Source organism: Scyliorhinus canicula, chromosome 11 (genome assembly GCF_902713615.1).
Source record: "Scyliorhinus canicula chromosome 11, sScyCan1.1, whole genome shotgun sequence".
Classification (NCBI taxonomy): Eukaryota; Metazoa; Chordata; class Chondrichthyes; order Carcharhiniformes; family Scyliorhinidae; genus Scyliorhinus; species Scyliorhinus canicula.
The window spans coordinates 90972092-90988039 of record NC_052156.1 but is presented as its reverse complement, the minus strand read 5'-3'; the positions used below and the strand labels follow the sequence as shown (position 1 = coordinate 90988039).

Genomic DNA, 15948 nt, shown 5'->3' with positions numbered 1-15948 from the left:
TCCCTATACACACACACACACACAAAACTGTGTGGCGAGATTCAACTCCAATTCAACCCATAAGTTTGCAGATGATATGACTGTAGTGGGTCGTATCTCAAACAACGATGAATACAGAAGGGAGAGAGAACATTTGATTGCATATTGTACCGAAAACAACCTCTCTCTAAGTGGTGGAAAGACCAAGGAACTAATCATCAACTTCAGGAAGCATAGCACGACACACACCCCTGTCTACATCAATGGCTCTGAAATAGAGATGGTCGATAGCTTTAAGTTCATGGTGGTCACCATCACCAACAGTCTGTCCTGGTCCACTCACGTTGATGCAACAGTCAAGAAAGCTCAACAAGGACTTCCGGTTGCGGCTATGCGGAGCTAAGCCGCACGTTCGGCAGCTCCCGCTACTTAAGGACTTTTGGTCCGATTTGAGGTCCCCAAACGGCGCTGTTTCGACGAATCCCGGGGGGGAAGGTGTCTAGAGGAGCATTCCCCATAATTTATGGTGCTCACCCGGAGTGGGGCAAAGGAAAAAGCTGCAGCAGCTCCCCAAGAAAAGCGGGGGAAGAAGGACGAAATGGCGGCCGGCGGAACACCCGAGGACTGGTGGAAGTGGGCGTAGGAGCAGCAGGCCTCTCTTCTGCGCTGTTTTGTGGAGCTGAAGGCTGAGCTGCTGGACTCCCTGAATGCGACTACCAACAAGCTGCTTGGGACCCAGGAGGCGTCCATTCGGGAGTTGCAGCAGCAGGCCGCTGAGCGGGAGGAGGAGGCCGTGGTCCTCGTGGGGAAAGTGGAGTTGCACGAGGCACTTCACAAAAAGTGGCAAGACCGCTTGGAGGAGCTGGACGTTCGCACGAGGCGAAAGAATTTGAGGATCCTGGGCCTGGCGGAGGGGTCGGATTTCCCGTCGTATGTGACCACGATGTTGAGCTCGTTGATGGGGGCGGGGTCCTTCCATTTGCCCCTGGAGCTTGAGGGAGCTCACAGAGTGCTGGCCAGGAGGCCTAAGGCAAATGAGCCCCTGAGGGCGGTGCTGGTGCGGTTCCATCGATTCAGCGACCGGGAGTGTGTGCTGCGCTGGGCCAAGAAAGAGAGGAGCAGCAAGTGGGAGAATTCGGTAGTGAGAATCTACCAGGACTGGAGTGCGGAGGTGGCTAAGAGGCGGGCCGGGTTCAACCGGACGAAGGCGGTGCTGCATGCCAAGCTGGTCAGATTTGGAATGCTGCAGCCTGCGCGCCTGTGGGTGACATATAAGGACCGGCACCACTACTTCGGGCCCCCGGAGGAGGCGTGGGCCTTTGTACAGGCCGAGAAGCTGGACTCTAACTAGGGTCTGGGGACACACTATGGCCGTTGCTGTTTTCGCTGTTGCTGTTCTTTTTTTGCTGGTTTTCTTTTTGCTCTGTTTCCGGGTGGGTCTGTCTGTTGGGTATGGGTGTGGGGTATGTGGGGAATGTTGGGGGTTTGTGTTTTATATGTTCTCTTCTGTACGGGGCTGGGGGTTGGGGTGAAACTGGATTTTGTGGAGCTGCGTCAGAAGGGTGGGGTGTGGCAGTGTGAAAGCGCGGGGTTTCCTCTGGTTTCCCGCGCTGCGGGGCAAGGGGGCGGAGCTGGCGGTGGGGGCGTGGCCTCTACTGGTTTTCTTTCCCGCGCTGAAGCGGTGCTAAGGAGGTGTGGTAAGAGGAGGATGACCCCATGCCGGGAGGGGATGGGTTCTGGCGGGAGCTGCCGGGGTCAGCAGACTCACGGAAGTACCATGGAGGGTGCGTCGCGGCTAGGAGGGGTCCTAGCCTTTGGGGGGGGGGGATTACTGCTGGAATGGTCAGGAAGGAGCTGGTGTGGGCCGGGGGGGTAGAGGAGAGGCATTATCGCCATGGGGAATGGGTCGGGCGGGGCGAGCTGGCCTGGGGAGAGCAGTCGATAAGCTATGGCTAGCCGGCGGGGGAGGGGGGCGGGGGAGGGGGGCGGGTTGCCCTCTGATCCGGCTGATTACCTGGAACGTGAGGCGGCTGAATGGGCCGGTTAAGCGGGCTAGGGTATTTTCTCATCTGAAGGGGTTGAAGGCGGACGTGGCTATGCTCCAGGAGTCCCACTTGAAGGTGGTGGACCAGGTTCGTCTGAGGAAGGGGTGGGTGGGGCAGGTTTTTCACTCAGGATTGGACGCGAAGAACCGGGGGGTGGCGATTCTGGTGGGGAAGAGGGTGGCGTTCGAGGCGGCTGAGGTGGTGTCGGACAAGGAGGGCAGATATATTATGGTGAAGGGAAGGCTGCAGGGAGAGAAGGTGGTGCTGGTTAATGTATATGCCCCGAATTGGGATGATGCTGGCTTCATGAGGCGCTTGTTGGGCCGCATTCCGGATCTGGAGGCGGGGGCCTGATCAAGGGGGGAGACTTTAACACAGTGCTGGATCCCCCACTGGACCGGTCCAGTTCAAGGACGGGTAGGAGACCGGCGGCGGCCAAAGTGCTGAGGGGATTCATGGACCAGATGGGAGGGGTGGATCCCTGGAGGTTTGGGAGACCGAGAGCGCGGGTGTATTCCTTTTTCTCTCATGTCCATAGGGTTTATTCCCGAATAGATTTTTTCGTCCTGAGCAGGGGATTGATCCAGAGGGTGCAGGATGCCGAGTATTCGGCCATAGCGATTTCAGACCATGCTCCGCACTGGGTTGATCTGGAGATGGGGGAGGCGCGGGACCAGCGCCCCCTCTGGCGCCTGGATGTGGGGATGCTGGCTGATGAGGAGGTGTGTAGGAGGGTCCGGGGAAGTATTGAGGGGTATCTTGATACCAATGACACGGGGGAGGTCCGGGTGGGGATGGTCTGGGAGGCTCTGAAAGCAGTGATCCGGGGGGAGCTGATCTCCATCCGGGCCCATAGGGAAAGGAGGGAGAGGAAGGAGAGGGAGAGACTGGTGGGGGAGCTCCTGGATGTGGACAGGAGATACGCGGAGGCACCGGAGGAGGGATTGCTGGGGGAACGGCGTAGTTTGCAGGCCAAATTTGACTTGTTGACCACCAGAAAGGCGGAGACACAGTGGAGGAGGGCGCAGGGCGCGGTATATGAGTATGGGGAGAAGGCGAGCAGGATGTTGGCGCATCAGCTCCGTAGGCGAGATGCGGCTAGGGAAATTGGTGGAGTGACGGATACGGGTGGGAATGTAGTGCAGAAGGGGACAGAAGTAAATGGGGTCTTTAGAGACTTCTACGAGGAACTGTACCGGTCGGAACCTCCGACGGGGAGAGGGGGGATGGAGAGCTTCATGAACAGGCTATGTTTCCCAAGGGTTCAAGAGGAGCTGGTAGAGGGGCTGGGGGCGCCGATAGAGTTGGAGGAGCTAGTCAGGGGGATTGGACAAATGCAGTCAGGTAAGGCGCCGGGGCCGGACGGGTTCCCGGTGGAATTTTATAAGAAGTATGCGGATCTGGTGGGCCCCCTGTTGGTGCGAGCTTTCAATGAGGCATGGGAGGGGGGGCTTTGCCCCCGATGATGTCGCGGGCACTGATCTCTCTGATCCTGAAGCGTGATAAGGACCCCTTGCAGTGTGGATCATACAGGCCTATCTCGCTCCTCAATGTTGACGCCAAATTGCTGGCGAAGATCCTGGCCACCAGGATAGAGGATTGTGTGTCAGGGGTGATACACGAAGATCAGACAGAATTTGTCAAGGGACGGCAGCTCAACACGAATGTGCGGAGACTGCTAAATGTTATCATGATGCCGGCAGTGGAGGGGGAGGCGGAGATAGTGGTGGCGCTGGATGCAGAGAAAGCGTTTGATAGAGTTGAGTGGGGGTATCTGTGGGAGGTGCTGGAACGGTTCGGATTTGGGGAGGGATTCATCAAATGGGTGAGGCTGCTCTACGCGGCTCCGATGGCGAGTGTAGTTACCAATGGAAGGAGATCAGAGTACTTTAGGCTCTACCGTGGGACCAGGCAGGGGTGCCCCCTGTCCCCCTTGCTCTTTGCACTGGCGACTGAACCTTTGGCTATGGCGTTGAGGGAGTCAGGGAGATGGAGGGGTCTGGTGCGGGGTGGGGAGGAACATTGGGTATCGCTGTATGCGGACGACCTGCTGTTGTATGTGGCGGACCCAGAAGGGGGAATGCTGGGGGTGATGGAGCTGTTAGCGGAATTTGGGGGCTTCTCGGGCTATAAGTTAAATTTAGGCAAGAGCGAGGTATTTGTAGTACACCCGGGTGATCAGGAGGAGGGAATTGGGAGGCTCCCGTTTAAGAGGGCAGTGAAGAGTTTCAGATACCTGGGGGTGCAGGTGGCCAGGAGTTGGGGGACTCTCCATAAGCTTAATTTTACCAGGCTGGTGGAGCAGATGGAGGAGGAATTTAAAAGGTGGGACATGGTGCCGCTATTGTTGGCGGGTAGAGTGCAGTCCGTCAAAATGACGGTTCTCCCGAGGTTCTTGTTCTTCTTCCAGTGTTTGCCCATCTTTATCCCTAGGGCCTTTTTTAGAAGGGTGACCAGCAGCATCATGAGCTTTGTTTGGGCGCATGGGACCCCGAGGGTGAAGAGGGTCTTCTTGGAGCGGGGTAGAGATGGGGGGGGGCTGGCGTTACCCAATCTCTCTGGGTACTACTGGGCGGCCAATGTGTCGATGGTGCGCAAGTGGGTGATGGAGGGGGAGGGGGCAGCGTGGAAACGGATGAAGAGGGCGTCCTGTGGAGATACAAGCCTGGGGGCCCTGGTAACGGCGCCGTGGCCCCTCCCTCCTACGAGGGATACCACGAGTCCGGTGGTGGCGGCTACCCTCAAGATTTGGGGGCAGTGGAGGCGATATAGCGGAGAAGTGGGGGGCTCGATGGAGGCTCCATTAAGGGGGAACCATAGGTTCGTCCCGGGGAACATTGATGGGGGATTTCAGGGTTGGCACAGAACGGGCATCAGACAGCTGAGGGACCTGTTTATTGATGGGAGGTTTGCGAGCCTGGGGGAGTTGGAGGTGAAATTTGGGCTCCCCCCGTGAAACATGTTCAGGTATCTGCAGGTAAAGGCATTTGCTAGACGGCAGGTGGAGGGATTCCCTTCGCTTCCCGCGAGGGGGGTGAGTGACAGGGTGCTTTTGGGGGTCTGGATCGGAGAGGGGAAGATATCTGATATCTACAAGGTTATGCAGGAGGTGGAGGGGGCGTCAGTAGAGGAGCTGAAAACGAAGTGGGAGGGGGAACTGGGGGAACAGATCGAAGACGGGACATGGGCTGATGCCCTGGAGAGGGTAAATTCTTCCTCCTCGTGTGCGCGGCTTAGCCTCATACAATTCAAGGTGCTGCACCGGGCCCACATGACTGGGACGAGGATGAGTAGGTTCTTTGGGGGTGAAGACAGGTGTGTCAGGTGCTCAGGGAGTCCAGCGAACCATGCCCATATGTTCTGGGCATGCCCGGCACTGGAGGAGTTCTGGAAGGTGGTGGCGAGGACGGTGTCGAGGGTGGCGGGATCCAGGGTCAAGCCAGGATGGGGACTCGCGACTTTTGGGGTTGGGGTGGAGCCGCGAGTGCAGGAGGCGAAAGAGGCCGGTGTGCTGGCCTTTGCGTCCCTAGCAGCCCGGCGAAGGATCTTGCTACAATGGAAAGATGCGAGGCCCCCAAGCGTGGAGACCTGGATCAATGACATGGCGGGTTTTATTAAGCTAGAGAAGGTCAAATTCGCCCTGAGAGAATCGGTACAAGTGGTGACAACCTTTTCTCGACTTTCTGACTCAACGATAGGGTACTGGGACAGTAGCAGCAGCAACCCGGGGGGGAAGGGGGAGGGAAAAGGGGGAGGGGGAGGGAAAAGGGGGAGGGGGAGGGAAAAGGGGGAGGGGGGAGGGGGAGGGAAAAGGGGGAGGGGGAGGGAAAAGGGGGAGGGGGAGGGAAAAGGGGGAGGGGGAGGGGGAAGGGAAGGGGGGGACGATGACTATGTTTGTTTATTTAATTTTAAGTTCTCTTGTTGTTCATTGGGGTTGGGGGGGATGTGATACATGCGTTGATACGGTCTGGGGGGTGTTACAGTTGTTATGGGTTATTTTGTTGCATTTCATTGTTTATCGTTATATTTTATATTTTCTGTTAAAAATTCCAATAAAAATTATTTTAAAAAAAAAGAAAGCTCAACAACATCTCTACTTCCTACGGAAGCTAAAGAAATTCGGCATGTCTGTATCGACTCTGACAAGCTCCTACAGATGTGTGATAGAGAGCATCCTATCTGGCTGTATCACAGCTTGGTATGGCAACTGCTCGGTCCAAGATCGCAAGAAACTGCAGCGTGTGCTGAACTCAGCCCAACACATCGCACAAGCTTCCCACCCTCACACTGATTCTGTATACACCTCCCGTTGCCTCAGAAAGGCAGATAGCATTGTCAGAGACTTCTCCCACCCAGGATTTGCCCTCTTCCAGACCCTTTCATCAGGCACAAGATACAGAAGTCTGAAGACCCGCACATCCAGACATAGGAACAGCTTCCCCACAGGTACTAGACTCTTAAATGACTCTCCCTCGGACTGATCTGTTCCCTGTAAGAACACTATTCACGACACCCTCTGCTGCTCTTGTTTGACCTTGTTCCACACTGTGACCAATCACTATTTGTTGATGCACCACTGTCAATGTCCTCTGTAGATTATTCTTGTGTCTACTATGTACATACTGTGCACGGTCCCTTGGCTGCAGAAAAATACTTTTCACTGTACTTCGGTACATGCGACGATAAATATCAATCAATCAATCAGCATGGGGTTACATACAGAGTAAAGCTCCTCTACACTGCCCCATCAAACACTCCCAGGGCAGGTACAGCGCAGCGTTAGATACAGAGTAAAGCTCCCTCTGCATTGTCTTGTCAAACATTTCCAGGGCAGGTACAGCACAGGGTTAGAAACAATGTAAAGCTTCCTCTCCACTGTCCTCTTCAAACACTCCCAGGGCAGGTACAGCACAGGGTTAGATACAGAGTAAATCTCCCTCTACACTGTCCCCATCAATCACTCCCAGTACAGGTACAGCATGGGGTTAGATACAGAGTGAAGCTCTCCCAGGAAAGATACAGCAGGGGGTTAGATACAGAGTGAAGCTCCCTCTACACTGTCCCCATTAAACACTCCCAGAGCAGGTACAGCACAGGGTTAGCTACAGAGTAAAGCTCCCTCTACACTGTCCCCATCAATCACTCCCAGTACAGGTACAGCATGGGGTTAGATACAGAGTAAAGCTCCCTCTACACTGCCCATCAAACTCCCAGGACACACTTTGACTGGAATCCTTGGAGTCAGAGCACCTCTATCTCTGACCTTGCTGAAATAGCTAATTCTGCACGGACAGGGAACTAATGCCAGATCCTAAGCAGCCAGTCGATGAACTCACTGAATGGTGACACACTTCATGTCCTGTGCCCCTCGGCCATAAATATTCCCCTGTTGGTCCTTCACCGCTGCAAATGGATCGTGTTTCCAGTGCTCCTGCACACAGAAAAATGGAGTGAGCCCAGTTCCACCAGCGGAATGCCAACCCACATCCCCAATGCTCTCCTCTGCAAATCTTACCTCGAAGACTGGTACCACATCTGTGTGGGAGTTGAGGAGAATAGATTTCAGCTTGGGGTCTGTCCCCTCCCAGGTAATGATGACAATTGTACGTCCTGGGCGAACCTAGTCAAAAAGATGAAGTTTCAGCTCTCCACCCAATCCATTCTGCATTCAAAACAAGTGACAATTCTACAGTGTCTGTGACACAGTCACAAAGCACCTGCCCCAAGCGCAAGCAGAAATTATGCCAAAAATTCATTCGACGAGGCAAACAAAGGTTGAGCTAAAGAAATGGGTTTCAATGTGGGTTTTTTTACTTTTAATGGGCCAGCATGAGGTGGCATAGTGGCACAGTGGTTCGCACTGCTGCCTTGCAGCACCAGGGACCCGAGTTCGATTCCAGCCTTGGGTGGCTGTGTGGAGTTTGCACGTTCTCCCAGTGTCTGTGGTTTTCCTCCAGGTGCCCCAGTTTCTTCCTGCAGTTCAAAGATGTGCAGGTTAGGTGGGTTGACCATGATAAATTTCTCTTTAGTGTCCAGGTTAGGTTATGGAGATAGGGCGGGGTGAAAGGGGTGTAGACATTGGCAGAATGCCCTTTAGAAGGGTCGGTGCAGAGTCAATGGGCCAAATGGCCTTATATGATTTATTACCCTTGAACTGAGTGGCTTTTTATGCCACTTCAGGGGGCATTTTAAGAGGCAACCCCTATGCTGTGGGCCTAGATGCACACTTAGGCCAGACCGGGGAAGGAAGGCAGATTTCCTTTCCCAAAGGGCATTAGTAAGCCAGATTTATACAACAATCAACAATGGCTTCATGATCATCATTTGACTTTAAAATCCAGATTTTTATTGAATTAAAATTTTGCCATCTGCTCTGGTGCGATTCGAACCCGGGTACCCAGAGCATTAACCTGAGATTCTGCATTACTAGTTCAATTACAATACCACTGTGTCACCGCCTCAGTGGAGGAGAGAAGGGCGAAGAAGTTTAGGGAGAAATTGTGACCGCGTCAGTGGAAGGCCCAGTCACTGATACCAGTACAATGCAAATCAGGAATGGGCCTAGGGTTTGTGCAGACTCGATGGGTCGAGTGGCCTCCTTCTGCACTGTAGATATTCAATTGAATTTGAACCCAGAGATGAGAATTCTTTATTGGGGAGCCAGGGGTCAATGTCGGACAGCAAGGCTCGTGATGCTGGGTGTGAAGGATTTTAGTGTAGATCGCATGGTGTAGGTACACCCACCGTGATGTTAGTGAGGGAATTCCAGGATATTGATATCGTGACAGTGAAGGAACAGCCGATATATTTCCAAGTCAGGATGGTGAGCGACTTAGAGGTGAAAGATGCCATGCACCCTTGGTGACACAGCAATGTCAGGTGGACATGCGCACCAAGACCACCTTGCCAAGTAGATCCCCCCAAATGAAGCAACCTGCTTCAGGGACCTCAATTATAAGTCTTTAAAATGGGAGAGTTGTGCCTCACACTATTCTTACATCTCCTATTTCCTTCCCCACACTTCATGGAATGAGCAAAGTCCAGGTTCTTTGTTCAAAGTCTGTTGCAATACGCGCAGATTTCTCACCTCAACCTTCTTACAGGGAAGTCCCAGCTCCACACTCAACCTCTCCAGGAACTTAATTGCACCATCTGAAAAAAAACACACAGGCACTGTGAGTCCTGCAACATCCACAGACAGACGGAGTATTTTTATAACATTGTTACCCTCCAAACTGGAGGAATGGCACAATGTTTGGCTCAAAGTTGAGAGGAAAGAATTAAAACCAGTGGTGAGAGAGCAAGATCTGGGTGTTCTTGTATATTAACCTTCACATGGCAATTACCTAGAAAACAAAACATACCATTTTGTCCTTGTACATGACCTTGGATCGGCGTCAGAATACTGTGCCCAGTTTTCATGTCTTCACACGGTAAGCAATAGTGAGGCTTTGGAAAGGTGCAGAGAAGAGTGATAAGACTAATTCCTGGCTGAAAACGTCTTAGTGACCCCAAAAAGGCTCAAAGAAATGAGGATATTGCACTCTATAAAAGTGTCATTCCAGGGGCGAATTGATCCAAGTTTATAAAATTACAAAGGAACTGTTTACCTGGACCAATTGTTTCAGCTAAATAATACAAAGACAAAGCAAGGTTCGATATTGGGAGGTGGATCCTTTCCCAGAGAATCTTGAACCTCTGGAACAGGTTGCTGTCTGTAGGAGTGGCCTCTGATTCACCATATTCTTTCCAGCAAGAGGCAAACTAGTTTCTGACTGGGTGGAAATCACATTGAACACGTTCAGTATCTTCCAATATGAATCAAGCCAGAGTGGTCCCTGAGATTGCTTGTGACAGCCTGAGGGGGTGGAAGAGGAATATTCGGGATATTCCCCCTAATTGGCCTGGGTTCTTAATTTGCTTCTCTACCTCCCCCGGAAGATCCCACGTTTCCGGGTGGACTGGGAAGTATCTCTATGTTGGCATGATTGACTGGGACAGGCTCAGTGGACCGAAAGGCCTGTTACAATCCCTCAATTTAATTTGATTGGATGTATACAGGTGGTAGCAAAGGGCGGAAAAAGACACAAAGTTCCTTGGTGACTAGTAGCAGCCACTAGACTTAATTTTAGATCAAATAGGAACATGACCCATGAAGTCCCTCCACAGCTTGATGGGAAAGAGGTCCCATTACAGTTGAGGCTGTACTTACAGAACAGGAGACAGAGATCTGGAGCAACAAACTATCCTGAGGAACTCCTGCAGTGATGTCCTGGGACTGGAATGACTGACCTCCAACAACCACAACCATCATCTTTCAGGCTAGGTACTACTCCAACCAGTGGAGATCTTTCCCCCTGATGCCCATTGATTTAAATTTTTGCTAGGGCTCCTTAATACCATACTCGGTCAAATGCTGCCTTGATGGCAGGAACCCCACCTAACCTTTGGACACTCTTGCATTCTCACCTCACCTCTTGAGTTCAGCACCTTTGTCCATATCTGAACCAAAGCTGTAATGTGGCCTGGTTGAGTTTTTCAGGCCCCATAGCCTTTGCAGTGTCCAGTGCCTTCAACCATTCCTTGATATCATGTGGAGTGAATTGAATGAGCCGAAGACGGCATCTGATGCTGCAGAACTATGGAGGAGGCCGAGATGGACCATCCATTTGGTACTTCTGGCCAAAGATGAAAAAGCTTCAGCTTCATCCTTTGCACTGCTGTGCTGGGCTGATTGTAATGGACTGGGGCTGGCGGAGGTGTCATGCTGCCCATTATCCCACATGGGATAAGAGGGAACTAAGCCCAAGTAAGTAAGGAGCACCTTGAGACATACTAAAGGCCTGGTATAAAGAAAACTTGTAGCAATTGAGATCATGGCACTTCACATTACAGTTGACATCAAACCCACATAAAGTGATATTAGGCCAGATCCATAGAATCCCTACAGTGTAGAAGAAGGATAGCCCCTTAACCCCCTAACCTGCACATCTTTAGACACCTAAAGGGCACTTTTAGCTCTGCCAATCCAGAAGGTTGGTCAAAGAAATAGATTTTAAAGAATGTCTTAAAGGGTGCAGAGGAGAGGTGGGAGGCCTAAGGATCTTGTACGTTCTCCCCCTGTCTGTGTGGGTTTCCTCCAGGTCCTCCGATTTCCTCCCACAGTCCAAAGGTGTGCAGGTTAGACGGATTGGCCATGCTAAATTGCCCTTAGTGTCCAAAGGTTAGGTGGGGTTACAGGGTTATGGGGATAGGGCAGGATTGGGCCGAGGTAGGGTACTCTTTCAGAGGGTCGGTGTAGACTCAATGTGCTGAATGGCCTCCTTCTGCACTGTAGCGATTCTATGATTCTAATACAGAAGCATTGGGGATAGGGGAAAAGAGGATTTACAACGTGTGGATATACACATCGGGAAAGCATTGACATGCTGACTCTCTTGAAAAAAAGGGTAGGAGCAACCAAATTTTTTTTTTTTAAAAAGCAAATAATCAAAGTTATGAAAGGCTTTGATGGACTGGATACTGAGACAATGTCCGGGTCTCTGAGTTACAGGTCCAGTAATATAGCCACAATGCTACTGGACCCAGAATCCTCGCTTTAATGAGTAACATTTTATCACTTTTTGAGAAAGATGAATTATGTTTGATAAAGTTGTGAATTCATTATCAGGCAAAACTGTAATGGAAAAATGAGCTGACTTTAAAGGGGAGACAGCTTGGGGAGTCCCCAAAAGGGAAAGGATGTGGCAAACAAGTCCAGACCCCTTGGATGACAAGCAAGATAGACAGTAAAATGGAACAGTAAAAGGATATATGACCGATGTCAGGTAGATAATCCAACTGAGAATGAAGCACAATACAGAAGGTCCAGAAAGGAATTGAAAAAGAAAACAAGTGAAGTAAAGAGATTATAGAAACTCAAGAATTGAAAACAAATTATTAACCTGGCTCAGAATATGAGTGAGCAGGAGTCAGAGAGGAGGGATAACGAGCAAAGACTCTAATTATCAGGGTGTAACTCATTCTGTCCCACTAGAATCTGTGTCAGGTCCTCAACTGTCTACTATATTCATTCATGACTTGGATGATGGATGGAAAACCACAAATCCAAATTTGCCAACGACAAAAACAGACAGTGTAGATGGAAGCATAAAATAGAGACTTTAATATACTATGTGACTGGGCAAAACTGTGGCAAATGTGAGGTCACCCTCTTTGGACCGAAACTGGAGAAGATAGGATTCTTTCAAATTGGTCAAATGCTAGGAACAGCGGACATTCAAAAAGACGAGCAGAAAATAATCAGAAAGGCAAATGGATTGCTGACCTTAATATCTAAAGGAATAGAATACTGGGGCACAGGGGGCAGAAGGCCTGTTTCAGTTACACAAAGTATTGGTTAAACCACGATTGTCACAGCAAATTACTCTAGGTGCTCGAGATCTAAATTAAAAACACAAAATACTGCAAAGATTCAGCAAGTCTGGCAGCAGCTGTGGAGCGAGAAATAGGATTAACGTTTCAAAGTCCAATATGATTCTTTTTCAGAACTGGTTAGACCAAACGTGGAGTTACTGGGGGCAGTTCTGAGCACCACACCTAAGGACGCTTATATTGACCTTGGAGGTAATGTAGTGATTACCAGAATCATAGCTGGACCCCAAGGCATCAGAATTTGCACTTTATGGGGCAGCACGGTGGCGCAGTGGTTAGTGCTGCTGCCTCATGGCACCAAGGTCCCAGGTTCGATCCCGGCTCTGGGTCACCGCCCATGTGGAGTTTGCACATTCTCCCAGTGTTTGCGTGGGTTTTGCCCCCACAATCCAAAGATGTGCAGGGTAGATGGATTGGCCACGCTAAATTGCCCCTTAATTAGAAAAAAGCATTGGGTACTCTAAATTTATTTTAAAATATATATTTTTAAAAATGAATTTGCACATTATTAAGGGGGTTGGTGGGGTTAGGATTGCTGCAGTCATATATTTAAATAATCCTGGTTTGTAAGACAGCTAGACTTTTTGGAGCCAGAGGTACAATTAAAGCATCATAAAAGCTTGGGCTAACCGATTTTTGTATTGATTAAGCGGGTTCCCTGTGGAGTTGTTCATTATGGATATAATGTTCAAGGGCAGCATGGTGGCCTAGTGGTTAGCACAGCTGCCTCACGGTGCTGAGGTCCCAGGTTCGATCCCGGCTCTGGGTCACTGTCCGTGTGGAGTTTGCACATTCTCCCCGTGTCTGCGTGGGTTTCGCCCCCACAACCCAAAAATGTGCAGGTTAGGTGGATTGGCCGCACTAAATTGCCCCTTCATTGGAAAAAATAATTGGGTAATCTAAATTTTTTTTTTTTAAATGGATATAATGTTCAGTTAGTAAGATGATGTAGTTAAAGGGAGGAGCCAAGGGCTGAAGCAGTCAGATGTTGATGTTTCTGTTTTGGACTGGGACGTCAACAAAAATCAAGCATCTGCTCTCGATTCAGTTTAAAGATCTATCTGTAGAAGGCCTGACAAATCTGTTAGAATTCTTTGAGGAGGCACCAGGGAGGTGAGACAAAGGGGAACTAGTGGACGTGATCTAGTTGGATTTCCAGAAGCCCTTTGACAAGGTGCCATACAAAAGGGTGTTAAGGGCAAGGTACTGGCATGGATAGAGGATTGGCTGACTGGCAGAAGGTTGACAGTGGGTATAAGATAATCCTTTTCAGGATGGCAGCCAGTGACTAGTGGTGTTCCGCAGGGGTCAGTCTTGAGACCACAGCTTTTCACAATATACATTAATAATCTGGAAGAAGGAATTGAGGGCATTGTTGCTAAGGTTACAGTTGAAACAAAGATGTGTGGAGGGAAAGGTAGTATTGAGGAAGCAGGAGGACTGCAGAAGGACTTGGAAAGTGGGCAATGAAGTGATAGATGGGATACAGTGTGGAGAAGTGTGAGGTTATGCAAGGAAGAATAGAGGCATAGACTATTTTCTAAATGGGAAAAGGATTAGGAAATCTGAAGCACAAATGGATTGAGGAGTCCTTATTCAGATACTCTAAAGGTTAATATACAGGTTCAGTTGGCAGTTAAAGGTAAATGCAATGTTAGCACTCATTTCAAGAGGGCTGGAATAAAAGAGCAGGGATGTACTGCTGAAGCTGTACAAGACTCTGGTCGGACCCCATTTGGAATATTGTGAACAGTTTTGGGCCCCGCATCTAAGGAAGGATGTGCTGACCTTTGAGGGGGTCCAGAGGAGGTTCACAAGAATCACCCCAGGAATGAAGGACTTGCCATATGAGAAGCGGTTGAGAATTCTAGGTCTGTACTCGATGGAGTTTAGAAGGATGAGGAGGGATCTCATTGAAACCTACAGAATACGGAGAGGCTAAGATGGAGACTTTTCCAATAGTAGGAGAGACGAGAACCCAAGGGCACAGCCTCAGACTGAATGGACGATCCTTTAAAACTGAGATGAGGAGGAATTTCGTCAGTCAGAGAGTGGTGAATCTATGGAACTCATTATTTTTAAATAAATTTAGAGTACCCAATTATTTTTTTCCAATTAAGGGGCAATATAGTGTGGCCAATCCACCTACCCTGCACATTTTTGTGTTGTGGGGGCGAAACCCACGCAAACACGGGGAGAATGTGCAAACTCCACACGGACAATCTATGGAACTCATTGCCGCAGAAGGCTGTGGAGGCCAAATCACTGAGTGTCTTTACGACAGAGCTGGATAGGTTCATGATTAATAAGGGGACTAGGGGTTACGGGACGAAGGCAGGAGAATGGGGATGAGAAACAGATCAGCCATAATGATGGAGCAAACTCAATAGGTCAAATAGACTGTTTCTGCAACTGTATCTTATGGTCTCAGGGACTAGCCATTTCTTTCCAAATAATTGTTAGGGGGAAGGTAGCTATGAAAGCAATTTCTGAAGACTTCACCTGGGGTTATGGGGTTACAGGGATAGGGCAGGGGAGTGAGCATACAGCAGGGGAGTGGACATAGGTCAGATGATCTTTCTGAGGGTTGGTTTAGACTCAATGAGCCGAATGGTTTCCTACTGCACTGTTGGGATTCTATGATTCTAGAGATCCTGCATTATTCTGACGTCGTCAGGTGTCGTTCTTTAAAACAGTCAAAAGATCTATTTTTCTAAAGCTGGAATGTCCAGACATCTCTTTACAGCAAGTGCTAACTGTATTTAAAAGTGGATTGGGATCTGAGCTGGTTCTGTTGTTTTAATGAAAGTAAAGACAGCAGTTAATAATAATAATAATCTTTATTGGTGTCACACAAGTAGGCTTACATTAACACTGCAATGAAGTTACTGTGAAAATTCCCTGATCGCCACATTCCGGCGCCTGTTCGGGAAAACTGAAGGAAAATTCAGAATGTTCAATTCACCTAACACGTACTTCTTTCGGGACTTGTGGGAGGAAACCTGTACACCCGGAGGAAACCCAGGCAGACACATGGAGAACGTGCAGATTCCGCACAGAGACCCAAGCCAGGAATCGAACCTGGGACCCTGGTGTCCAGACCCTCTCCCGATACTCCCTTTATCCCAGTGTCCTGATCCACTCTCCGATATTCCCTCTCTCCCAGTGTCCTGATCCTCTCCCGTTATTCTCTCACTCCCAGTATCCTGACCCTCTCCGTTATTCCCGCTCTTCCAGTGTCCTGATATTCTCTCCGTTATTCCCCATCTCCCAGTGACCTGATCCTCTCTCCATTATTCCCCCTCTCTGTTATTCCCTCTCCATTACGCCCCCTCTCAGTGTCCTGATGCTCTCCCTTGTTATTCCCTCTGTCCCAGTGTCCTGACCCTATCGATGTTATTCCTTCTTTTTCCATGTCCCGATCCTCGCCCTTGTTACTCCCCCTCTTCCCATGTCCTGACCCCTTCACATTATTCCTTCTCTTGCAGTG

The 15948-nt window shown here is 50.0% G+C and overlaps 1 protein-coding gene across 5 annotated transcripts in view; it reads right to left on the bottom strand.

Annotated features, from left to right (window-relative positions):
* Positions 1 to 15948, bottom strand: part of LOC119973192 (aminoacylase-1-like) — a 68611-nt gene that overhangs the window by 39973 nt on the left and 12690 nt on the right. For all 5 annotated transcript variants that reach the window (XM_038810845.1, XM_038810847.1, XM_038810844.1 and 2 more), the window contains exons 3-5: positions 9112 to 9176; positions 7540 to 7644; positions 7361 to 7455 (exon numbers count right to left, since the gene is read on the bottom strand). In XM_038810845.1, the coding sequence (XP_038666773.1) occupies positions 7361 to 7455; positions 7540 to 7644; positions 9112 to 9176 (265 nt within the window). The remainder of the gene's footprint in view (positions 1 to 7360; positions 7456 to 7539; positions 7645 to 9111; positions 9177 to 15948) is intronic.